Source organism: Eutrigla gurnardus (assembly GCF_963514095.1).
Source record: "Eutrigla gurnardus genome assembly, chromosome: 22".
NCBI lineage: Eukaryota > Metazoa > Chordata > Actinopteri > Perciformes > Triglidae > Eutrigla > Eutrigla gurnardus.
The window spans coordinates 16671815-16699383 of record NC_139933.1 but is presented as its reverse complement, the minus strand read 5'-3'; the positions used below and the strand labels follow the sequence as shown (position 1 = coordinate 16699383).

The 27569-nt window shown below is 45.5% G+C and overlaps 1 protein-coding gene across 4 annotated transcripts in view; it reads right to left on the bottom strand.

Moving 5' to 3' along the window:
• Window positions 1-27569, bottom strand: part of LOC311032780 (thyroid hormone receptor alpha-B) — a 130088-nt gene that overhangs the window by 19208 nt on the left and 83311 nt on the right. For 2 of the 4 annotated variants that reach the window (XM_084039815.1, XM_084039817.1), the window contains exon 4: window positions 9287-9639. In XM_084039815.1, the coding sequence (XP_083895941.1) occupies window positions 9287-9342 (56 nt within the window). In that variant the 5' untranslated portion in view covers window positions 9343-9639. Of the gene's footprint in view, window positions 1-2703; window positions 2748-9286; window positions 9640-27569 lie in introns of those variants that run through there. The other 2 variants (XM_084039816.1, XM_084039818.1) reach the window with 1 other exon arrangement.

Here is a 27569-nt window from a genome sequence, read left to right as displayed (position 1 = left end):
CAAAGTCATATTTCAGAAGGTTTCAACACATACGTCCTGATGCTTGCTGATTGGCTCCCAGCTCTGAGTAGCTCTTTCATGGAGGGATAACTCTCTCTCTCTTCCTCCACATTTAGGTGCATACTGACATCTCTGATTATACTCTAATTGCTCACTTCAGAATGTGTATGAAGGAACTTGGATGCAGTGACGGAAAAAAACGTTGGCTCCAAATCCTCCAGTGCACGAAGACGTATTTTTGTTTCCGTGCTTCATATTGAAGAGATATTATGCAAAGTGACTCTCTGCATGCCAGATGATCAAACAGCCTCGTCTCATGGGGAGCACCCGCTCTACCAGGTGAGCCATGGGGGGCGCCAAGACCACCTCTCCGATATAGTCCACTCACAAGGACGTAAGAGAGAAAGGTTCTTCCTCCTCTTCCTCCTCAGCCGGCTTTGTCCACACCCATATACATATTTACCAGCACCACAAAAATCCTATATAAAACACACTCTGGAAGGACTTGTTTGGATTTCTTCTTCTTCTCGTGTCCTCCAGACTATGCACAGGAAGTGCATTGCTGCCTCCCGCTGGATAAAAGGTGCAAAATGCGAGATTGAGGTGTCTACGCTAAGGATGCTAACAGCGTTTACCTGCAGGGCGGGTGCTTTGATTCAGCCGAGACACTAGCTGTCATCGCCTCAGAGAGCAGAATGTCAACGGAGAAGCTCGGTAACAACACACACAGAGGGAGTTTGTCCTCTGCTTCTAGCTGTTTGCTGCTATACTGACGCTCTGAATCTCGTTTATTGCACCTATGAACACAACATTTGGTCTTAGCCAGTGTTTATGATATAAGGGAGATCCGATCTCAAGTGCTCACTCAAAACACATTCTAATGCCAGGTGTTAACCGGCGTACTTAGCGCTGTTCCCTTGTGTTTGCGTCACCAGCGCGTGTTACTGCCTGGTGTGAACGCGGCCATCGTCAACATTGCACTGCATCTACATGGCCCAGATGCTTCTCACTTCTCTTATATGAGCCGTCGGGTTTTTAGATTTCACACCTGCAAACAATGTTCGCTCCTCACAAACACTAAAACATGACTGCCTGTCAGGCTCCGGAGCTGAACAGCGACTCAAACGGCCCTTCACGTTCTACCTTGGCTGGTGACGCTGCCTTGTTCTCAGTTATGGTTCCCTGTGCCACATCGGATAGCTTAACGAGGCGGTTAATTAAGCTCCTGAATAGCCTATCGCGTTAAAGCTTGATTGATTGTGATTGCTTTGCCTGTAGCATCTTATTAGCAACCCATCTCAACTGGAGGATGTCATTTTCCTTTCATGATGGAACGTAGAACGGAGACAACAAGCAGGAAGAGTCAGGATGCGAGACGCAACGGCGAGGTGCATATTTCACACTGTAACGGGATATGATACACAAGAGCTCTTTCAACACGGCCGATGCTTTTCTCACCTTTCGTGGGCAAAGGCTCAGCAAGAAAATAATTAAAGCTGTGACGGCAGCAGAGAGGTGGGGTTTTCACTGCCTGCCACTCAGGTAAACGTCTCTCCCTCTCCCCAATAGCTTCCATATCACTCCATCCACACTGCCGCTGGAGGCGACACGCATCAATCTGACAGCTCTCTGACAGTTTGTCCCATGTGGCAGCATGTAGTTAAAGATGGAAACACAGGCCAAGTCGATACGGAGAGTGTGTATTCAGTTCCCCGACAACCTTTTTCTGCATCTCCATACTGAGATCTCAACAACAAGTTCCTCAAACTAACATCCACAAACTCTCTGCTGATCTTTTTTTTTAAAGCACACATTTGAACTACAACAGACGATGAAATGATAATACAAATACGGCTCTCTCAATAAGCTCCAGCTCTAACCCTCCATTGGGATCAATCCCAAAATAGCACTAATAAAAATATCAACACTATGGCAGCAAAAAGAAAAAAGAGCTTGGCACTGTTGGCGGGGAGCCTCAGAAGAGCTTCTCACCGCGCTGAGAGCTCTCAGGAAAGAATTAGAGAGACGTGGTGTCAAGTGGCTCAAGAAGCAAGCAAAAGGCAAAGAAAACCATAACCACAGAAAAAAAGCACAAGATGAAGAAATACGCTGCAGTGTGAAAAAACAACGATTGGCTGCTTTTTTTAGCGTGATGGTTTGAAGCGCCGCTCCGTTGAATCGTCTTAAACTAACAGAGTCACTTTGATTTGGCTGCTTCTGCAAAAGAAACAAGCAGCAAGCAGCCTGACAGGGTAGAAACCGTATCAAACAGCTGATGAACGTGTGGCCAGTCAGTGCAAATACAAGAACGGCTGCTCGTGGCTGAAAACATGCAGAATTGAATATTGTTTTGATGGAATGTGAGCTTTCTTTTTTGCAGGTCGGGACAAGACACTGGCATGCCATAGAGCGCTTTTCAATTTACAGCTCTCAAACCCCTGACGGGACGCGGATTGCAACACACCCCTGAATATACAAGGTCCCGCACAGAGTGTGCCTCTCAGCAACCTGAGCCAATCCCACAGCAACATGCACAGGCTGTACTTTCCCCGCTGCCTCTCCTGCACGGCACCAACGTTGACATGTCGGAGGGCTGCTGCCTTTGCACCGGAGCACCAAAACAACACAGACAATGCAAGAACAGAAGAGTTGACAGCACGAGCCGAGCAGATGACAGGAGAAAAAAAGACTTACAGCGCAGACCTGATGACGCAGTGGGACTGTAAAATATGCATGGCAGAGGAGTTGTGCTGGTCGACGCTACAGTTGGAGATAAGCAGCTCTCATGCGTGGACGAGGTCTCTGTCAGATCTGTCCCTCTTACACCCTGATGTCTCTAACAGTTGTGCTATGTTTAGTCGGCCGTCCCACTCAAATGCACTCCCTCCCTCTTTCTCTGATGAGTGGGACTTTCTTGCTCTGCCACTAGTACCACCCCGTCTCCCCTGATTGGAGGACAGCCAGTTTCTCCACCTGTGACTCTGACTGGCTGAGGAGGAGTGTGTCTAACATGTAATTGCCATGCTGTCAGGTAACTGAGCGCCCTCATGAGACTCAGCTATTTTAAGACAGCGCAGGTTTCATTCAGGCCAAGGCAGCACCACAAAGAACTACATGTCCTTACAGACCATTCCCCTTTGCATCGGCATGTTGTTGGCACGTTTGTCTGCCTTGGAATACTTGGGTGGGAAGTAATAAAGTACATACATACAATACTTTTTATGAGTATTTATGTTTTTGAACTTGTACTTTCTACCCCTCACATTTTCAAAACATGCTCGTTCCATTAGTTTTAATGCATATGAGGGAAGTTATCAATATTTATTTACTCATTATAATGCAAGATTCAGTTAGCCTTGCAAGTAGAAATGTCCTTCATAGGGAAACTTTTTACTTTTACTTTGAGTACATTTCACAGCCTGTACTTTTCCACGTTTACTTGAGTAAAGAAGTTGAAGTACTTATACTTTTACCAGAGTCCTTTTAAACACAAGTATCTGAACTTGATCTTATACTACTTATAGAACGTCTGTACTTCTGACACCTCTGATCTTTTCTTAACTCTTTGGTCCAACTAAATACACACATTAAAAACAGGTCAAAAATATATAGTTTCATTTCTAAAAAAAGGGAGTATTAAAAACATTTTTGGCACTTTTAGTTTTTAGCAAATGTTACTCAAACAGGAGGAAATAGTGCATTTGCTGGGGACTATTTTCAGCTGCGGATTAACACACAACACAGGCTGTAGTGAGCAGCAGAATGGCGTCAAAATAAGCGACAGTGTTCTCTGCTAATGAAGGAGAGCGTCACCCAGCGCGGCGCTCTGATGTGTTTTTAATAGTCTTTGGACAACAATGGAGCTCTATGGCACACAGGAAGAAGATATAGATGCACAAATGGAATTCCATTCTTTTCTAAAGAATGGAATGATGCCAGCCGTACACTTTAAAGGTTAGTTCACCCCGATTACAGAAACATAAACACATACTTTTGGTTTCATGAATCATGGTTCTGATATTTCACCACATATACAACCTACACGTATGGAATTTCACTGGCAGGGCTCACAACAATGACAACTCAGCAGTCCTGTGTCCTTCACAAACAATGTCCCGATTGCTCGGGGAGAAAAGACGCGTTGCTGTTGAGTCGCTTCATTGCTGCGAGCGCCACGGATGAAATTCCAATCACCTCCATTGTAGTGGGCGGTGCCAGATATCTCATATTTACAGAACCTCTGCAAATAAAAGCTGAACCTCTGTGCGTGGCTGGATACGGCGAGAGCTGCGTGAGTAAATATGTTTGTTTTTTTAATGAAAAGTGGGAGACGGAGAAGCACCTGCTCTGAAGCTGGCACATTAAACAGTCAGAACAATACAAAGAGACACTAGTCCAGAGAATTATATCCATAACAGAGTCTGAATGAGGCCCCCTGTCTTGTGTGTTGAGTGCCACAGTAGCCTATTGTTCGGCACGCATGCTACGGGCCTACAGCTGGGTCTGTCCCGTCCTATACATCCAGCTAATGGACACTTTGTTCCCTCATGTATCCCGCCACTGTCTAAATTACAGGCTGAGCTAGCCAAGGGGACATGGCATGCACCCGAGTGAAAGCAAGACAACTCCCTCAGTCCAAATACACAAGTTTACAGCAACCCACACATAACCAATAATGAACATGGAGCTACATCCTCCGATATATATATATACAGCTCGGTGCATCCGGTACAATGAAACTTATAAAAAGACCATACAGCCCAAACGGCTACATGTAGCCTGTATTTAGCTGCATTTAGTTCACAATCTACATTTTTATGTGTATTTTGCTACTATGAAATCTATCCTTTACTTTTCTAAACAGTCCAACCCTATGCACACTGTTAAGTCATTAATTGGAAATAAATTCTATAACTGAGCAACCATTAAATTATATTAAAAAAGCAACAATACAAAATTATGTGACTTATAATTGTACAAACAAATGCACATTTCAAACGCAAATGGCATGAATCGCTCCCAACAAGGGAAACGTGTCAAAACTGTAAAAAGGGAACAAAAAGTCCTAATTAACCAGGGTTACCTTTACCTTTACCTCCACTCGTAATAGACTACGCTGCTTCGTGTGATGAGTCAAAACAAATGCACCTGAATCCATAGCAGCATATCATTGTGTTTCATAGGCATTTGCACTTGTTGACCATATCCAGTCAAATCACCATGAAAACACTGATCAAGCTGCACTGATGACCTGGATATTTGACCAGCTGCCCCTCTGCAGCATTTCAGGATCTCAAAGAGACTCCAGTATCTGAAATGTAAGACTCAATCAAAAGGCATTAACGTCGGTGTGCCCACCTTGTTTTTCCAGGAAGGTAAAACATCAGTTGTTCTTCTATTTACAACACAAACAGTTTTCCGTGAACGTGGTCACAGCTGTTTAAGAGTGCGTTGAGATTCCTGCAAACCTTTAAACGACGAGACAAACAATTACTCTGATGGCAAAAGGTGTGACACACACAATCACGCAGCTTTGCTCTCAAACTGGGCAGTGTGCCAAGTCATTTTTCTGGCGTTCACACTTTTAACACAAAAGACAGCGATCGCCATGGCAACCAAGGGGGCAGCGATCTGAGGCGGGTCGAGGAGGTAACAGGAACATTTACAGATACGAGGAACACCTTGCAACACAACGTCACGCGATCTTCTACAAGTGCAGGCCGAACAGGTATTCATGTTATTGTGTGAGGCCAGCAGGTTTATGTATACACCTAACACGCCCAGACTGCCTACAGCACACACTGTGTATTTATCAAACAAAACACCTTCATCTGCAGACAGAAATACCGGTACGTACAGAACGGCCCGTCCTGCTCAACCTAAATGGCATTCGCTGAGCTCTCGAGTCTTAGTATTCAAATCTCCAACACACGAGGAACAAGCACCGTCATTAGGCCACAAACAACAATGGCTTTACCCGCGTACGACAGGACATCCTCGCGTCTAGACGCCGGAAAGGCCGACTCTTGTTTCCCCTTTCCTACATACTGTACTTTGTAGCGTGGAAGGGGATCTGATCACAGGGATTAAAGGCAGTGAGGAAGAAAACACAGTGAGGCCTGACAGGAGGAAAGAGAAATCAAAGAAATAACACATTCTACACACTTGTTGCTCAGAAAGAACCATCACATTTTCTCCCCGGTGCACCGAGATGTTAATATTCTCTTCTGTCCCCATTTCGCTCTCCATGTGTGAGAGTAACATTGTCTAGATTTATCTTCCTCCCACTGGATGCACGGAAAGGTTTTATTCTGTTCGCTGCCACAGATACTTCAGAGTTATTATCACCCATCTCCTGCTATTTCTAGCGGAGGGAAGCAGGTCGCACTCTCGTGGTGGTGAGTCGATGAGCACTCGTACGCGGTCTAACACAGGGAACATTTTGTACAATGTGTATCTTATTTACTCAGGAATTAAAGCACTAGAATCACTGTTGCCCGTAAAGAACTGAAGCAACAATTAGGTACGTGCTGTGGTCTGGTCCCATCCATGTTTGACTGGAGGCCGCGGTTGATGGCAAACCAAGATTCCTGATGCAGCGAAGAACACACAACAGCATGGCGCAAGCCTGCGCTGCCGTTACTGCAACACACTGCAAGCAGCCTTGCATCAGCCGCGGTGACACGCTGGGTGAAATGATGCAAGCTGCAACTACACATCCACGTTTGAACTCAATCCAGCGTGATGGGAAGTACAACAATCAACGCATCTTAATGAGCCGGCGAGAGCAGCGTAGTAACACGAAATAGCATCAGACTTTCTGGTTTAGCAGCTCAGAAACTGACATCCAGTCTGTAAGAATCACACACACAAAATAAAGATATATATGTACACACTGTACATACATACGTGTTTATATATTTATACACACACATACACGTATGAGTACAGGTGTTCTATCCTCTGCCTGCATGCCAGGATGGTAACTCTAGCATCACTTCAAAGAGCTGGAGCAGTCCAAAACAAAAAGGGTGAACATGAAGAGGGGCGGGGCAGAGATTTAATCAAATCCACCCTGATATCTACTGTATGTGGCACACGGCTCCACTCTGAAGCTCCGAGAGCTTTAACTCTCTGGGCTTTTAATCACACGCGAGGTGCATACGATAGAATACACACAATGCTTGCAGCCGAACGCATATAAATAAAGAGAGGCCGCATGTACGACGTCCAACTGTCCAACTGTCCCTGTCCTCCTCTAGCAGAGCTGTTAATCTCCTGACAGGTGTTCATGTTAGCTGAGGAATCTATGCAGGCTCGGCTCGGATTGACTTTCTTCACACAAGCTTGTGATATGGCACATGGAGACTCAGTGGAGCTGAGCTGCATTCTAGGCAGCCAGCTAGTCTATCCACACGCTACTAATAACATCCACTCACACTGATATTTTTATTCATGCATAAATTGAAGTTTAACTGTTGAGACGGCGTGAAGGAGTTTGGCGTGCGTTCAGGTGCACTTCTTAACTACTTACTTCTTAATCATAAATACCACATGTCATAAACAGAAGTGCTTTGTTTTTCATCTAAATAAACGAGGCGATAAAGCTACTAAAAAAGTTTATTTCCTGACTCCGTGAATGGCCATAATGCATACATGTAATGTTTTTATTACTCCGTTGGCAAGGGGGGATATTTGTGACAGCAACATAAATAAGCTTTTGGCAAAACGCTGCTTTAAGTGTTCAGTTCCTCAACAGTTTATCAGCATGATGAGGGAAGATTCAACAAAATGTAAAAAGCACAGATTAAACAGATGTTTCCATGATCGTCCTCCACCTCAGAGCCTCATTTAGACTTCCAGACGCACTCGTACATCACAACTTCTGTTATTCCCACATTCATTCAAACCTATTTCACAATGTTTTTGTGTCTAAGTGATGAATGGGGAGGATTTTTTAATAACTTTAACGAATATATATATATATATATATATATATATATATATATATATATATATATATATATATATATACACAGTATATATAAATATTTGGCCCAGTATTGAATGAGATTGCTGCAGATGGCAGCCACTTGAAAGGTTGCCCAGGTCAACCGCCAATCGAAATTCACTAAAAGTGTTTTTTTTCAACATTCACCTTGATCCGGTCATGTGACACAAACAACAAAGTGTTGTCAGAGTAGAACACTCTCAGCTTTGCATTATCTAAAAGATGCTCAATGTTGCACCTAGCTACTTAGCTGATGGCGATCGAGGATGTAGATGGGACGTGTGAAGAACAAAAAGAGCGGATCAAGCAAAAAAGTGAAGAGCAATGTTTTTATCTCTGTTGGTTCTTTCCTCCATCATGTTGTCGGAACAATAAGAGACATCAGTGGTAAAACCAATCACTGTCAGTGGATGTACAGCGATGGTGCGGAGCTGCCCCGGGCGTTTTCTCCCTCACTGGACCCGTATCAAAAATGTCTTTTAAATTAAAAAGGTAATCTCTCTCTGTCCCATAAAACTATCATAGAAGTTTGTAAATGAACTGAACTCCCCTCTGAAAGCCAGAGCAGATTGGTATTGACTGATAACACTTTCCTTTTAGCCAGAGGCCTCTTCCACACAGAGGGGCCCTTCCTCCAGCAGCAGCACTACTGTATGAGAGAGGCTCCATTCCACTAATATTATGTTTTCATTTATGAGAAGGGGCTTAAACAGTGGCATGTTTATTTGTGTTCAGGCTGGCCCGACTGGTTCTGCTTCTCAAGAAATGAGGGAGCTTTGGGGAGGAGCGCTGGGGTCAGATGTAGCTTTAAGCTCAGATCTCTGAAAAACAATTGAGACGAGAGGAAGAGAATGGCAGTGAGGAAAAAAGAAAGCTTTACTGTTTAGCTTGTCTGGAAAAAATGATCCCAAGGACGTAAAAACAGAGGACCATGAGAAAGATTTAGACGATAACAGACCTACTGAAAAACAAGGATTCCTTGTTGGATGTCCTCGGAAGACCTCCTCCATACATAACAACATTACACAATAACAGAAAGCCATGCCTGCTTTATGTCAGGGGTATGTTTAGATCAGGAAAGACAGAGTAAAGGAGCAGCTGACGGCTCTTGAGGCAAAAGTTTGGTGTGACGTAGGCTACTTTTAACATTTCACAGGCCATGAGAAAATGATGGCCGAGCACTCCGGGAAGAAAAAGATGAATAAGTGTAGAATTTGCTCTGGAAGCATCAGTTTGTCTACAAAAAGATTGAAAAAGCTTGATTGTCCCACTCACCGTTTCTCCTCCCCCTCTGATGGGTTAGGGTCCTGCTCCTTGGGCACGTGTTCCATTCACCTTAATTCCATCCAGCAGCCAATCATGAGAGACTGAGGCAAGCCCCACCCTCGGATGCACACTTGTCATTCGCTGGTCGGGAGGGGTGCGTCAGTGAGACATGACAGGGTCCCGTCCCTGGGGTTTCTTTTTGGGGAGTACAGGAGGGGGAGTCACCAGGTGGGGCGTGGCTCGGTGCGAAACGGTAAGATCTGGAGGATGTCGGAGAGGTCACTACTCCGGCTGGGGGCCTGCGTGGGTCGGGGTTGGTGGATGTCGGTCTCAGGGATGCGGAGGGTGGAGTGAGGTCCAATCTGGAAGCACAAAGGAGTCGGACACAGTGAGATTCCACAGAGCTGAAACCTATTGGATTGTTGTAGGTCGTTTTTATGCAAAACAAAATAAGAAATCTGACCATTGTGCTGACAAAACAAGACACTGCTCAGAGGAAATGATGGGGATTTCTCACAATGAAATGTGTAACTGAGAAAAGTTTAGTCAACAAAACATCTCTTTGGGTTTGACATGAATTGCAACATTTCCCCTAAAATGTTCATTTCATCTCATCTTTGCATGATGCATCAGACTATTTCTCTTCAATTACAATACAATATTTATGTTTCAGCACTGTAATATTAATACATATTTATAATTGCATTTTCAAAGTTCAGGTGAAGATCTTTGAATTTAAAAAACCCGAACCAAATAAGTCCAACTAGTGTCTCCAAATATGACTGGCAACACAGCATTACATGTCCGGATTTAGACAAGTGGGTCAGAAACAGAAAACACGTCCACGTGTCCGCCCTCGGCAGCAGGGGGGATTCCTCGGAGTCACACACCAGGCTCAAACTGGATACGGTGGCCCGGAGGTCAGAGGGGAACTACATCACCTCCAACCGCTGCGGCTACAACTGAATAATTCCTGGAAATGTTCTTATGGAATGTCACCTCCCACGAAAAGGTTAAGTAGCTTTAGGATGAGCAGCTGATCTGTGAGAAAGACTGTGTGTGTGTGTGTGTGTGTGTGTGTGTGTGTGTGTGTGTGTTTGTGTGTGTGTTCAGAGGGTCCTGATCCATGAGCCCCTGCCTCCCTCCTTTGTTGTCAAAGGAAGGCTTTATTCTCTCCCCACCGCTAATCCCTGGTTCAATGCCTTTCTAATCCGGAACAGTGGGATACAGGACATGAGAATGTCCTTAGACAGGACTGATATGATTATTGCTTTCACTGCTAATAGAGAGATTACATACATATTCAAAACAACCTTTCTGTGCAGGAAAAGGAAGTTGTTTTGGATTTGCATAAATAGAAGAAGGCCACTGATTCACAACCCTCCAAACCTTCTGTGTGACGCTCAGAGGCTCAGAAAATAATATTACTTTAAATAAAACTCAACAGTTATATATCTCATATTGTCAGGTAGATTATAGGAAAGTGCATGTGTATCTGAGATATTGAAATGGAACTGAAAAACAAAATAATGGGTTCATTTTTTCATAGCAGCAGTGATTTGAATTCACTGACTTACAACCTAACCTCCGTCTTCTAGAGTCTGTTGAATAAACACATTCTGTGTCGTCGCAAAATCACTGAAACAACAAGCACAACGCCACTGATTTAAATAGCACATTGTACGTTTTATGAAGTGCTGCAACCTTCGCGGCGTCAAAGCTTGGAATAAGACCTGTAAATGCCAGGACACATTTATTTATGACTCATCGAGAGGTTGAGATAAGAAACACAGCTACCTCTGCCAGACGCAGAGACATTAAGGATGTGGCTGAAGATTTATGACGTGATACGAGAGCATGATGTGGAGGGTGGACTCCCTCTAACCATTGTTAAACACCTTTTCAGCCATGAGATAAAGAGCCGCATTATATTAGGAAAAATAAAAGAGTTCAAAATAAAAGCAAAGTGTACATTTACATCAGCTAATTACCTCTCACACAAACAAACACGTGCAACTACCTTAAACCCATGTATTATGTTCTATTGAAAACCTTAAACTAGAACCATATTTGCTCTAAAACAAACACACACACACACACACACACACACACACGGTCCACACAAACAAACCAAGCGGTAACACTTCAGTCTTTGTCATGAAAAAGGTCAGACCCAGCAGACTGCCACACCGTGACCCCCGGCAGGACTATCTGTGGAGCGATGATAAGTCGGACAGTAATGATGACATAAGCCCCGGAGGCGTCGCACTAATGGAGTGTGCTTTATCAGAGGCCTCCTCTCTATCACACCAACTGTTGCCACGAGTGGCACTAGCCTCGCTGCTGTTGTTTGCGCTCGGAGCACAAACAATTAGTTGTTTATCACACTGGGGGCCGAGAGGACTGATGAGAAGAGGGGGCCTATTTGTTTGAGTACCAGTAAAAACGACTGTCAGTCCCTCATCAACCAGCCCCCTCCTGGGGGTTTCAGGGATCAAGCCCACAAGGGGTGAGAGACGACCCACAGTTGGATCAATCAGTCACAATAAAAAGCAGATACATAAAAAGACATTTTTAATGAATGAATCAAATAACTAGAGAACCAACAGCTGGTTGACCCTCCAGACTGACCCGCTCTGGAGCTTCCTATTAAAAACTCTGAAGTACCAGCAAATAAATGAACAAATGTGTAAAACCAGGGTTGTGCATTCACAACAGGCTCAGTTGCTGACTACATTTCTAGATTAACAGTCCGACTGAAATATCCCCAGTTTACAGACTGTAGCTGGTTTGAACATTTTTCTTTTTAAAAGATGGATTCAAACTGTTCTGGAGGTATTTGTGGAAACAACAGCATCCAAGCTTCCAGCCTCTAAGTGGTCTTTTCCCATGAGTCCAGTGTGCTGACCTCCGAGGGGCCGGGCTGTCAACTGGTGCACTATTGACTGGAGCACATGATGGCGTTGCGTTTTGCTTTTCTATAAGCTGCTTCTGTGCTGTTCCTTTAAACACTGAACATTCAGGAGGACGTGCTTTAAAGTGTGTAATCCACACTCCCAGCTAGGCTAACTAGCTTCCACTACACATGTAACCCTGCCTCGAGGTATTTCCTGAAAAGCGTGATAAATCTCTGTAAGAACCCCCCCCCCCCCCCCCCCCCCTCTCCTCCAAGGCCATATATATACAGTAGTTGCCCTCCTAACTACTGTGTCCTTGTATGTACTCGTTCGCCTTTGCCCCCACCCAGGAAGTTATGCTTGTATTAATATCCCATATAGCCAAGGTCAGGCCATGAAAATACAGTTTGTCAAGTGGTCTGGGGGATGAAAAAGAGTACATAGCATACTTGAGTTGAGAGACAGTGAGAAAGACGGGGGAGATAAGGAGGGGGAGAGCGAGAAAGAAGGAGATAAAGTGAGATTGAGATCATATATAGGGTATTTTTGTGGAGGAGGGCACCGAGGTAAAGTTGACGAAAGGTAAAGGCTTGATTTAGGTCACCGCTGGAACGGAGACAAAATAAACCCACTTATCGGAGCGAGAAGACGAATAACAGGAAGAGAGCTGGGCGTGTCGAGGAGGCAGATTTAGGGCGTTCAGCTGGTTTTGAGCACAAAGGTACATACAGGGAGAAATGCCTGGGATCATACACGTCTCGGATCAGCTGGGGATTCGTTACACAACCATTTATGGTCCGTGCACGTCAGCGAGCAATGAGATGTGAATGTGCGGCAGATCACGTTGTGATTGTATCAGCAAACAAATCATGTGAAATAACATGTGAGTCCTACATTTTAAGTAGGTGATGAACGGCGGTCGTGGAATGTGTTTGGGGTAACCTTCCAACGGCAGCAGAGATGACGGGGGGACGGAGAACCCGTTCATTAACGTGGATTCAGACGCCAGAGATTCTGGCTGGAGAACGCCGTCACATCGCAGGCATCACTCACACAACATAAATGAAAATACAGATTTTCCTCTTCTCTTTTAGTGCTCCTTATCTATACAGAGATGATGGAGAGATGTCCACCTTCCGTCCAACATAATAGAAAACCGCCGTCTCTTCCCAGAAATGACCCTTTTTCAGTTTCATGTCGGAACTATTTTCTTTCTAAAGAAGAAGAAGATAGGCTAATTAGCTAGCAGTACACACTAAAGAAACAGCACACCTCTGGAGCAGTAATGGCAGTTTGACACAAAGACCAATCAGGGGAGAGAGTTGGGATCCATCCTTGAGTGGAAGCAAACAGCCGCTTTCCGCTTCGTGATGGTGTAATTCAGTAGAAAGAGGATAGTTCCTACGTGAAACTGATCCCAACGAGGTCTGTGGATTATCTCCAGAAACTGGGTCATGGTTTCTGGAAAGAGGCGCCGCTGTCGACTACAGTTCCATTACATGGGAGAAGAAGCAGACAGCTCGGCAACTCAACGGGCAACATACGCACTGATAAACAGCTACACAGGTAACAGGGGAAGATTTAGGGGCTGATCTGTCACGACTTGAAGAAATTGCTTGTATCAACTTGAAGAAACACACACACAAACACACACACACACACACACACACACACACACACACACACACACACACACACACACACACACACACACACACACACACACACACACATGGGTATAGACACAGAAGGATATTGACACTTGTAGTGAATCGCAGATTCAGCGTTTCTGACGTTTCAACCACTGATCATAAATCACACTAATGCTGTTGACTTGAAAAGTTTGACATTCACTGTGAAAATAAATTACCTGCTTGTCAGATGTTTTTTATACATGTTTTTATATGATAACATATCCTCTTTAAAGCACACACACACACACACACACACACACTGCAGCTCACATGTCTCGGCCACATGCATCTTGATTTTCTTCCCTTTTCGGTGCAGCTTCCAAATTTTAATTGGGCCTGCAAAAACTGGCATTCTCCCTCAAGGAAAAAAAGGTTCACCTTTAATTGCACGCTCTGAAATAAAGCCTTGAAAAAGTATCAAAAGAATAGCTAGTGAACGCACGATGATGCCCGGAGAAGCTCAGCATTAATTAAAAATGACTTGCTCGCTTTCTCCTCTGTTCCAGGCCAGAGAGATCGATGTCCCTCTGTTCTTCAGAAAGTGAGGAGAGAGGGGAAAAGAAAAGGAGGTGGGTGAATTCTTCAGTACAAAGCAGGCCAGTGTGAAATGTAGTTCTACACCGGGAAGAAATCGTTACGGTCAAGGGCGAGTGATAGCAACAAAAAGTATTATTAAAAGACACGGTGCACTGAATTATGTTTCCAGGCAATGAAGTTGATGAGAGCGGAGACAATTCAGTGGTTTGCTAGCTGTGCTGCTGACACAATTAGCAGAGCAAGTACATATAAATAAGACCGCTAGTTTCCAGGGCGTGGCCCGGCTGGATGTGTGCTGCAGGGTTGATCCATGCACTTCCTGTTGACCCATCAAAGCTCGTTCTTATATAAAAACACCACCAGTCACTGCTGCTATACGCATATATCGGAAACACGCACGAAGGCCGATCGTGGTCTACGCAGCGTCGTGTGAACGCCGTGAGCAGCTGGCTTCTGACCGCAAAGTTGCCGTTTCGATTCCGAGCAGCAACATAAATCTGGCTGTGAAAACAGCACTTAGCCTGCTGCGCTACTCCTGCCCTGGGCAACGGCGAAACACAGTCTGCATGTAAAGATGGCCGAACATCAGGATCGCCCCCTGGCTGCAGCGTAGGTCATGTCATGATGGTACATGGGCTGATGTATTCATTTTAAACATTGAGGAAGAAGATAGATTGATAGAGAGATAGGTGCTAACGTAGCAGCTAGGTGGCTCACGCTAACAAGCTCATGCTCGGCTCGCGATTGGCCCCAGGAAGGTGTGTGGGCGGGACCTTGACGTAGCGCCCCGGTCCCCTGAACACTAGGGGAAAATATCCCACGTCGTCCCACGGGATATTGTGGTTCACATTTGACGTGCAGACGCATTGCCTGTTTATTCATACAGTCACATGCACTCAATCAGCTTTCAACACAGTTAATTAAGACGGATGCAAATGATAAAGTCTATCAGTCTAAGTGTGATGACACATTAGCAGAACAGTTCCCACAAAACAGCCTAAAAGCTGACAGTCTTCAAGGCAGCGACAGAACTGGAAAAGCACTCAGCAGACAGAAGTCTGGCTCTCCGGTACGATCTCCTTTCACACCCTCCGCCAATCTCATTAAAGTCAGTCGCACACCCATTTAGAAAAATATAAAAGTCTTAGAAATTGGCCGAGAAGGCTGCACTTTCATCCAGGGCTCTTTGACCAATTATTTAAAAATATTACACTTTAAAGGGAGGGGGGGACACACCTGTTAACTGCTTGCTTCTTGCAGCTGCTGGCGTGTTCTGGCGTGCAGCAGATCACATGTCAGCTCATATGTGGCAATTTTATCATTACAGACTTTCATGCTGTTCACCTATTTTTTTTTTTTACATGATATTTGTGTTTATTCTCTCTTGAACGCGGATTCGACATGAGAGTCGGAGGTTTTTCGTCCCCTCAGCAGAACATGCTGGTTGCAGCCCTGGAGCTCCTGAGGAGGAACCCTTGTTAAAATTCACATCATGGCAGCAGACATGGGGTCAGTGCTCCCGAGTCCCAAGGGTGGCCTGAGCAATTAGTGGTTAAGTAATGGAACGGGGCCGGGGTGCGGGTTGTTGATGTGGCGCATGCAGCCTGCAATCGTAGAAGAAATGGAGGTTCAGGGGGTGGGGGGATGGGGGGGGGGGGGGGGGGGTGTCAGCTAGTACCCCAGGGTCACAAGTAGTCAAAGGCAAAGAGATCATGTTTCATACTCCGACTCCGCCGGCTCTCTCACCAGCCTGATTACTGCCACAGGATTATTAATAGGTGCTAATAGGTCACAGCAAAGTGATTAAATGCTATCTTTACAGCCATTTCTTTCAAATGTGACATTGTGGCTCCGAGCGTGCGCGCTGCCACAGACGTCTGCATACACTCCGATGTTAATGTTTAACTGGAATGTGTACACACAGGTGAGGATTTGGCCTTTTCGTGTGTCTGGCCGTCAGGTGAAAACAGGACAAGAAGGGCTGAAACCTTGAAACGCCACTCATCCATATGTTTGTGACGGTGGGAGTTTAACTCAGCGGCTCGCTGCACACCTTACGCAAGAAACTGCTCAAGAAAAAAAAAAAAGCCAAAACACGAATCTCTGGTTTCAAACCGTTTGAACTTTGACCCATTTAAATACCGCAGGCTTTCAAGCTATGATCAGCAGCTTGTCTCATGGATCCCAAATTTAGATGACGACCAAGTAAACAATAGTCCCTTTACATTTTGACACGTTCTCCAGCCTGGTATGTAAGAGCGGGGCATTTGTATCCCTGTGTATCTGTAAGCCTTGATATAGTACACACTCCCTCAGAGTTGCCCTGCTGGAAATGGGAACACGGTGTCCTACCCTGACTCTGCTGGTAACAGTATGTTTCTTATTCTGTATGCATACCGTGTGTGTGTTTGGGTGTGCATATAGATAAGTGTGCACCAGCCAAGGACACATGGGACACACTGGGTAGTAAGGGCCACATGGAAAGCTCATACCATTTCTGTACGCTTTGCTTTCGCCAACAATCGCACGTCGTTATCTGTCCTTTTCACCAATTTTTCTTTCCTCGTCTCATTTATCCTTATTTCACTCTTTTCTTTTCCCCCCACACATTTTACATCACCACTTCTCCGGCTGTCCTCACTTCCCTCTTTGGCTCTTATGAACTCCATCTGTCTGCGTGCCACTTTTCAAAACTGATGGTGATAAAAAAAAGTTAAAAAAAAGGCGTGAAAACAAAACCCCCCTGGGAAAGCCTCTTTAACATTTGCTACTTTGTCTCCCAGATTAACATCGTGACAAAATTGCTGGTGCTACGGCAACATTGCATTCGCGGATGGATTCCTGAACGGGGGACTCCTGGGAAAAAAAGCCCTTGAAGTTTGTTGACAAAGGACTACAAAAAAAAAAGATGCAAAGCGACCACAAAGAGACACGCAATGACATAAAAACTACCTGAGAGATGCAAAACTACTACAAAGGGACACGGAAACGACTGTAAAAGTGCAAAACGTCCACAAACGGTTCATTTTGCGTGTCTTTCAGGGTGGCTGTCAGCCTTTTATATGTCTGAGTCCACATAATCCATCCAGGATTGCCACAAAGCCCAGAGGCAGACGGGGACGGCGGTGTGGAAACAGGAACGCACATACAGGAGAGTCTATAGAACGTCAGGCTGGTATGCAAAGATGACATACACAAACAGGCAGACACCTTCCTGAAGCCTTGTTTACCCAGAAGAGAAATTCACACCCCGAGGTTGCCCGGTGACACCACGGTTTTCCGACCCTGGCAGGAGTTGCCGCTGAGCTGCCTTGCTCGGTGGCACCTTAGCTGTCATCACCAGTAGTTGTTTCAGAGGAAGTCCAGCGGCCCAGCTGGGCAGAGCTCGCTGGCGCCTGGCACCGAGACTGATGAGCAGTCAGAGACATAAATTTACGCGAGACATCTGCACACTTGCGGGGCTAACGATGCTGCCAGCCTCCGCTCGGCCCCTCCCAGCATCCTCGCTGCCTCGTACTGTTTCCCATTAGCAGGCAACATGTAAACATAAAAGCAGTAACGTCACTACCGGCTGAAATACATTAACCTGAGTTTGTGTGCAGCCCCTTGAGATCGCATGCAGACAACACAGAGAGGACAACGAGTGATTATATTAAGCCAAGCAATGTGTTAGTGGTTTCAGTAATTAGTTACATCCTTTTAAGTTCCCAGAACCCACAGTGACGTCTTAATTTCCTTGTTTTTTGTTTTTCCCAACAATATCCATCCAAAACTCTTGTATATTCATTTGACGATGATGTAAAGGCAGTTAAAAATGTAAATTGTCACAGTGGAGAAGCTGGAACCAGCACACGTTTGGTATCTTCCTTTACGATTGACTTTAACCATGAATCAGTTCTTTTTGACATGAAAGGTTTCTGTGAACTTTCTGTCAACTATGAGGGATTAACTTCTAAACGGACGCAGACAGAGGACCGGCCCGGAGGCAGCAGGACAAATACCCCCCCTCCACACGGTCTGTGACTGGTTTGTGCAATTGACCAAATATAGAACAGTACATTTTGTCATCAGGGGCCAAATGAGGCAATGTATACTTTTACAAGAGCGACGTACATTGGACATATGTGTCTGCTCAGCAGAGACGTGAGCCGAGGCCAAAGATTAAAGTCCATCTATAGATAATGTTAACATATTAACTTTTAATGCACTGGGCAGTGAGCAAGAAGAAGAAAAAAAAACAATCTGTTCTTTCTCTCTCCCACGTCCCCCCCCCTCTCTCTCTCTCTCCCCACCTCTCTCATCCCTCCCTCTCCCTCCTCTGGCAAGGACAAGCTAAGGTGCTGCCAAGAATGTGACTGCATTTGGAAAACAAATCCAGCTCACTTCTGTTTTTTTTCACTTCTTCTCTTTTCCTCCACTTGCAGTTTTTGCCCCTTTTTTTTCCTTCTTAAGGTGGTCCCATGAATGCTGCAGGGCCCGACACCTCCTACAGCCGTCTTAAAGAAAAAACATGTTTTCAGACGGATCAAACTGTCTGTAGATCGTTGCCAAATGTGCATTTTTCAACCTCAGCTAACCCTCTACTCTTTCTACACAACTCTCCTGAAACACACAGCCAGCTGCTTCTCCTGCCTCACGTTTCCTCCTCAACCCACCTTAAGAAAAACTGCACTCTGTGTGAAACTGTTGGACGCTGTGTGTGTGTGTGTGTGTGTGTGTTTGTGTGCTTTTCCTGATTGTTTTCCCGAAGATGTCCACTTCCCCACACTTGTTCATTTCCTCACAGCTCATGGAAGTGTCTCATTGTTCGAGACAACAAAGATGAGATTTTAAGATTGTTGCTTGGGGGGGGGTGGGGGGGCATTTAAGGTGGAGGGTAAAAAACGGAGGGATTTGTACATTTGTCATTACATATTACACCAGCTGCCTCAATGCCGACAATTAAAAGGAAATAAAAGAAGGCAATACGTGTGGGATCCACGTGAGGAAGTGTTGATTAAAGATGAAGATTAAAATCATTTCTCTTGACATACATGTGGGTGTCCACACCACAAACAGTGAGATAAGACGAGGCTTCTTTTCTGTTGGTGGACTGCCTGGATCAGATGTGATCCAACAAGTCAGACCCTGTCACATGCTTAGTATGGATAGAAAGAAGACCTGACAACTACCTTTGCAAAGGTGAACATATGGAGACAGTATGACAACATGCATGTGTTTGAAGCTGAATAAGCATGCACAACACACACACATGCATGCTGCTACGTGGGGCCAAAGAATCGGAGGCAGCGGTCGCACCAAACGTCATCCTGAGGAAGGTGTGAGTGTGAGTCCGCCGGTGCAGGTGGTGTCATTACCGGGGCGAGCAGAGTAGGGAATTCCTTTTCAGTGTGTGTGTGTGTGTGTGTGTTTGTGTTACTTTATTAATGATGTTTACTCACGTGTGTCCAACATTAGGCAGATTGAGCTGGCAATGCCAACATAACAGACCAGGAGGGAGATGTGTGTGTGTGTGTGTGTGTGTGTGTGGTGTGTTTGAGGGCACTGAACCTAACCTGCAGCACCAAACACACACACACACACACACACACACACACACACACTAACTGCATGGGTAACTTTGTCCAACTGTGCCAGCAATCTGGGCAATCACTCTATTTTGGCCTCCCCCTTTCCATCTCTGCTGGACACACACAACCACACACACACGCACACACACACATACACACGCACACACACACACACACACACACACACACACACACACACACACACACACACACACACACACACACACACACACACACACACACACACAGGGGTGCTGTTGCCATGCCAACAGCCCAGGAAAGGGTCTACTTTTCCCATAATAAAGATGGAGCAACAGAGAAACCCCCCCAAAAAAGAGAGATTCATCTAAAATAACAAAAACTATCAACATACTGTCCTAAAATAGAAAGTATATGTGGACAACTTTATGTGGTTTCATAATAAGTTTATTTAGCTTATTTTTCCGCACAAATCTCCTGATATTCTTATTGTTTATCTTACACTTAAGACACAAAAGCTGAATAAATACATCCATGTACCGGCCGGCTATTATGTACACGTGAGCATTTGTTTGCAGCATTTCCCAAATCAGCAATGGGTTGCATGTGTGCACGTGTTGTACTACACATGCCTGGCAGTCGTGGGTACTGTGTGTGTGTGTGTGTGTGTGTGTGTGTGTGTGTGTGTGTGTGTGTGTGTGTGTGTGTGTGTGAGACGTGCACCCAGTTTCTCAGAGTTTACCAACAGGGCCCGGATCCAGACACTGGCCTCAGCTCAAATAAACCAAACCAGACTTGCGTCAGGCGTACAAACATTGGCACAAATAAAAATGATATAAATAAATATGTGCAAATGTATAAAGCAAAATAGCAAAGCCTCTACAAATTGGGAGGGTTTTCTGTTTGAGGGGGAGCCAGCGTGCTCCGAGGGGAGAGGAGAGCTGAGATGCAGCCCACGGCTCCACTGCTTCCTTCACTGAAGCTTGTGTGTTCGCGTCTTGAGCTCCGTAATAAGTCTTAACTGAAGACTTCAACGATGTGGACGGAGGGTTGTGGACTCGACACTTGCTGTCGGTGGGGGTCCGAGGTGGCTGGTCCTGGCAGCCCTCACACAGGCTGGCCCAGGAGGTTTAGGAGCCTGCTTATCAGGCCGGTAAACATCGACTGATTCTTGTGTACAGGCTCACATATAACCGCCGGCAACGGAGCAAAACAAACACCTTTGAACTTTAAGTTGACCTTTCTACTTAATGTTGTTTAACTTGTGCTCAGTATGGGGCTCTGCACGAAACCATGTGTCCAAGCAGCAGAACCTGGTCCATGGCATGTGTGCCGATGCTCGCATAACGCTAACCGGCCTCCCGTCACCATGTTCGGTATAAGATGACACGGCTGAGCCGTCCTAACCATATCGAGATCGCGGCCCCGGGGAGGTGACAGTGAGATATTCAGGTCATGCGTGTCCCAGTTTAGGAGGACAGATGTACAGATGCATCGGAGAGGCCCCGAAACCAGGAGGGCCTGGTTTGACCCAAGGCCAGCAGGGGCATCGTGGGTGTCTATTGGACGCTTAAACACCACAAAAAAGATTACCAACAAAACAACAGACCTAAAAGTGTTTTCTATATAATAAAAACAAAATGATTAACTCTGACTTAATCATCAAATCTTTCTTTGCAAAGCATCATAGTAATCCATAAACACTGAGTCATCATGTGACCACAGCATACATGTCTGATCTTTTCCATCCACCGTGGCGTATTAATTATTATAAAGGATATGATGTTACTGTTAAAACTCCATCCTTCTTCTGTTACACAGACTAATACCGTGATCACAGCGGCGTACTGGGATGAACTTTTCCTTTAAGGTACTTTAAGTAGCACACACTCCAGACCCCATGTCACCTTTCACCCCCTCAAGCCTTTCCATTCATCTCCACATCTCAGCCTCGGCTGTAATGAGCAATAAACCCCTACTGTAAAGAGACCACAGACGCACACAAAGGGCCCCCCCATACAAGTCTACAAGACCCGGTGAGGCCCCTGGGCGCCACAGAGCCATAACTCCTCAGGCTGCTTGCTGGTCTCTTTGTGTGAAATGTATGATGGTTTTAACGTTTGGTTTTTCAAGCCCGTTATCTGCGTTTTTACGTGACGCTTTGGTCTTGAGATGAAATAATTCATTGATTTCAGGGACTCTGTTTGTGTGTTAAATGTTCACATTTAAATAAACACGGCACAGCTTTCACATCCATGTTGTCCTATACTCCTGATATTAACACCTGGATTTAAACTCTTCTGTTCTGCATTGCAGCCGCGGCTGCGTGACATTATTTCCAAAAGTGAAGCCAAACCATCTCGGCCGTCCCCTGGTGGCCGGCTGTTAGCTTAGGCAAACGGAGTGTGCTTTTTAAATGTCAAACGTGTTCATTTAACGGTGTGAAGCTAATATTGTGATAGCGATTAATATTCCATTAATCTCCACCTTTTCCTGACGGACAGCAGAGGAGAGAGGAGAAGGCGTAAAGGAGGAGGAGGACTTAGCGGGGCCCAAAAGGTGGAGCCAACGGGCTGGGAGGTGGTTTTCATGGCTGAGGATCTGGTTGGGGTACTGTGGGCTGAGGGGCTCCCACCCTGAGTGCCTGTGTGGTCCTGGATGTGATTAGTGCCGAGTCTGTCATACACCACACAAGGTACGGCTGCTCACATGTGAGCGGCAACACGGGCCGTCCACGTTTTCTACACATGCAAACTCTTTGTTCCGATGTTCACTTGTCTGAACAACGTCAGAGTGCATGGAGAGGACTCCTGAAACCCAGACGGTGATCAGAAACAGAACTAAATGCTTTGGGAGGGAAAAGACAAGAAGACGAGCGAGGAGCGGAGAAACACAGCGAGAGCCAACAACTGTCAGTTCTGAGATTTCTTTAACAAACGTCCCTGACGGATGAAATGAAAAAGTCACTCATCTTTTCCATGCTGCACACACACACACACACACACACACAGTTCCACTATACTACTGTATGTGCATGTGAGAGACGTTTGACGCCAGTGTGTGTTTGCCTAAAGAGCTTGAGGAGAAGACATACATCTCGGGTTCAGGTTGTGAATGCCAGCGTGTGTTAGTGATTAGAAGACGACGCCGAGAGAGGAGAGAGAAATGCCTGGATGTCGGGGATGGGGATTCTGTGCTGCCTAAACACGTCTTTGTCATTATTGGGGTGAGATGATGGGAGGGAGCGCAGCGTCGGAGCAGCGTGTACTCTTCCATGTGTTCAGACAGGCTCCACCTGTCTAACAGACGCCTCGGGAGCAGGTCGCCATGTGACCTGTGTGCACTGATGACATATCGTCTGTCATCACCACGCTCATTTCCACTCAAACTCACCGTTTGATGCTCAATTGAGCTTTCACACATTTCAACACATTCAGAGCTAAAGTGGGATTCAGAGAATCCAGGACTCACTTTTTGCTTCGCTGCTAAAATGAAAAGTAGAAAAGTGCACCAGTGTGTGTGTGTGTGTGTATGTGTGTGTGTGTGTGTGTGTGTGTGTGTGTGTGTGTGTGTGTGTGTGTGTGTGTGTGTGCAGTGACCACAGCTGTAACGTTGGACTGAATGAATGCAAACCACGAGTTCATGCTGATAACGATCGATTTTCTTTTTGCTCATTACGTCCTGATAATAGAAAAAAGGAAAACAACCAATCAGGGCGCAGGAGTGTGACGCAGCTCTCGGTCGTGAACTGTCCCACATCAAGACTCTTCTGTTGCTCAGCATGAATGTTTTGCAGAAACCGAGGCCCCCCCACCGGACCCTCAGACGTTAGGGGGGGGCGGGGCAAAGGGCAGGGCGGGACTGTCAGCAGCCCATCACCACCACCTCTGCTTTGTGTTTCTGCCGTGGTGGGGTGGAATCTGCGTAATCATCGGGTAGCGTTGAATAAAAAGCTGTTGGAGATATATGGCAGGGTATCTGTGGGCAGTACAGTGTGTTTGTGCGATCTCTCCGTGTCCACATCAGACTACGTACGGATTTAGATGATGCAATATTGGTTTTTCTCCAGACACAAAGTAAACCACATGGCTTATGTTAAAGATCCCCCTCCAGAAATGTTTTAAGAGACCCAGAATACTCTGCTCTGCATGATGTCCGATGGTGGAGGTGAAGGTTGTGTAGACACGCTGCTCCTCCCTGACTCCAGTCCAGTCTCTGTGTGCTTTATGAGCACTGGAGGTTTCACAGCCTCAAAACTGATTGTGATGCCACAAAGTCCCACTCTCACGTCCGTGTGTTCAGCTACGATTTAAAGTGAGCACCCCCCCCCCCCCCACCCACCACTTCAGCAGAAGAATGTGAAAACAAACCCTGCACATAATACATCATTCTGCACACAGCAGAGCGCCAACATCCAAGTGAAGCAACAATGAGCAAAACACATTTCTGAGTGTGGGACTTGAACACAGAAGCGTGTGTGTGTTCTGAACTGCCCTGAAGGCACACTGATACTTGACTCTACGTGCCTTTTTCCCTTTAAGGCTCTTTTTTTTACAGCAAAAACCTTTAAGGGACTTAAAGCTAAACAAGACAATTAAGGCCCGGTGTAACTCATTTATTGTTTCATCAGACTGCAAGGCGAGTGACTGGACCGTGGAAACCATGTGGTTAAAGTAGTCAAATATGATAAAAGTGAAGAAGAAAAATAAATCATTTCATCTTTACATTCATCACGTTTGCTTTCCCTTTCTCTCCTCCGACTGTTTTAATCTTTCAGGCTGTATCAATGTATCAATTATATGTCACAACATGGCAAATGTATGCAGAGATCACATTTATTCAAAGTGATGTTCAAGGCAAAGCAATGATCTATGCATTACATGAGAGCGAAGGCTTGTTAGCTTTTAATTACAGCCTGCGGTGATTTATTGAACTGAACTTTTACAGAGAAGAAATAAGGAAATCGTCCTCCTTCAAATTAAAAGTTTATGTCATGAGCAACGTAACAAACTTAGGGTGGACGCAGAAGAATAACAGACTTCACGTTGAGAATGCATCGTCCAACTCAAGACATAAAACACAACAAGCTTCAAAATGTACACATTTACTGGGCAAAATAAGAAAACTACTATCAACTTGAGTTCCAACGTGTTTTTCTATATGTATTTTATGTTCCAACACATCTGAACACTGAATCCTACTTGTAGCAGGCTTTGATGCTGCTGCTGATCCTAAGTCGATCCTGGAACAACCGGGGCAGATCTCAGCTATTTCACAGGTGGACGGCGACTCCTCAGACGGGTAATTACATTTGTAGTGTTGAAAGAATGCGATTTGGCTCTTTTCACATGACTAACGCTGACAAATCATTGCTGTTGCTGTTCGTTCGTTATTTAATTTGAACATGTTTGTCGGCTTGTCATATAAACGGCATGTCGTGACAATGGAAACTTCTTAAAGCCTTCATCTGCCGACACCGATGATGTGCATCCCTTTTTGAATGACTCGTCTGAACTTGGGCGACACCATGTGAACCCTATGTTTCAGCAATCACCACTATCCTGTCATTAGTGGAGCAACATGACATAGGTGGGTAGAATTTGAGCTGAAGGTCGAGACTGAAATATATGCACTGGATTCATATAAAAAGGAAATGTGCAGTAATGTAAAATATGAACGCCTCCTGGAGATGAAAGAAAATAAGGTCCGACAAACGGAGCATTATGTGCGCGTGGATGGTTTGTGTCTGAGCCGTTGAAGCCCTGGAGGGGGAAGCTGCATTGTGTGCTGCTCGACGGGGACAAGAATGAGGACGAGCCGTTGTAGCGGGACGGTCCTGTTTAACCAGATACGGGCCAGCCGTTATGGAGGACGCATGGCATTCACACTTCACGGACGCTGTGTTCAAAATAGGGCAACGTACACAAACACACGTTCAAAAGGTTCCTATCGCACATACATTAAAATGTGCAGGCGCCAACATGCATTAGGCGTGGGCAAACATGCGTACGGAGACACGCCCACTGTATGCTGTATGGATGCATGCACACGGGGAAAGGTCAGAGAGGGTCAGCGCGCTTAAGTTCACTGCTCCACTGCAGGCTGTTTAAGGCTGCCGAAGAATCACCCGGCACACACACACACACACACACACACACACACACACACACACACACAGAGAATAACTGTTCAGCACGGCGTCCGTCTGGCCCACTGACCCCGCCATGCTCGTATGGACCCAGAGGCTCCTCACAATCAAAGAGTCAGAAGAGGATGGAAGAAACAGAGAAGGGCAAAGAGGACGGCTGACTTCACACTGAGATCTGTATACGTTTGATTTGCACCATATATGGATGCATGCAGGCGTGCACGCACGTATGCACAATAGAGGAAGGAATGCTGCCGGTCTCCCCTTTCCAGAAGCACAGCGGTCTGGATGAACAGGTGCAAATAATAATTCACCCCTTCACGTCCATGCCACCTTCATCCCTTCGCCACCTTTCCTCTTTGTAACATTGTGTTTTTTTTGTGCAACTATTTGCAAAATGATTTGAGCTTTGATGTTCATTTTTCACTTCCACTGTACCTCAAAGGAGAAGCTATAAAAGCGTTCGGGCGTGGGTTCAAGGCGTATTAATAAAGTGTGGAGTTTGAAGGCCAAGACTAGACAAAAGAAAAAACTCAAATCAAATCACAACTTCATGTGTAAATCCTTCCTTCACACGTTCAATTCAACACCTCCGACACCGTCGACACAGGCTTTTTTCCACTTCTGTGCTTGGTTGCCAAAACTGACAATATGGTTGCCATTATAAGTCACATTTTATTTTGAGTAAACTGATCATTAAAAGATACAACACTTCAGCTGGAGGAGAAATCCCACAGGCCTGGATTGTGCAAAGACATATTATAAGTTGATCTGAAGTTCATGTGAAGCTCCAGCAGAATGACGCTGAGCTGCACTGGAATATAAACTCATATTAACTTCAGATAAACTCTAAATACGTGTCTGCTGTGGATTCTGGTCCCCATCACTTACGCTGGAGGAAGGACTCTCTGAATGGACCATATAAACAGGCAGAATTACAGCAAGTGAAGCCACTTTCCATGTACATATACTTCCTATCCAAGATCATCATGTCACATAAGCAAAGGAGCAAAAACATTTAAAAAATGGATTCCTAAGCAAGTTTTACCCAAACATAGCCACGCAGAACGTAGAGCACAGAAGCCAGCGGGACTGCTGTTGTGGACATAATTCCTTCATCTACTCATTGACCCAACGGAGACATGAAAGCTGTTGTGACTCAAAGACAATCAATCAATTAAGCGCTGGTTATTTCTAGGGCAGACCCCGTAGCCGATCTAGTGCACAGCCGGCAGCCGCTCCCACAGCTCTCATTAGTCACATGGGTCTCAGCCGACACGAGGGCCGGCGCAAAGACTCGGAAAAACCTGAGATCAAAAGTGACCTTTGTTTCGCCCGGAATGGTCAACTCACATCTCTGGGAAAGGAGTTCAGTAGAGGGCTATTATTCTTTGGTGTGTTACAGAAGAACAAAAGTGACATAAATAGTCAATCAGCTCCGCTCGCTCCATTAAGCCCAGCGGTGGG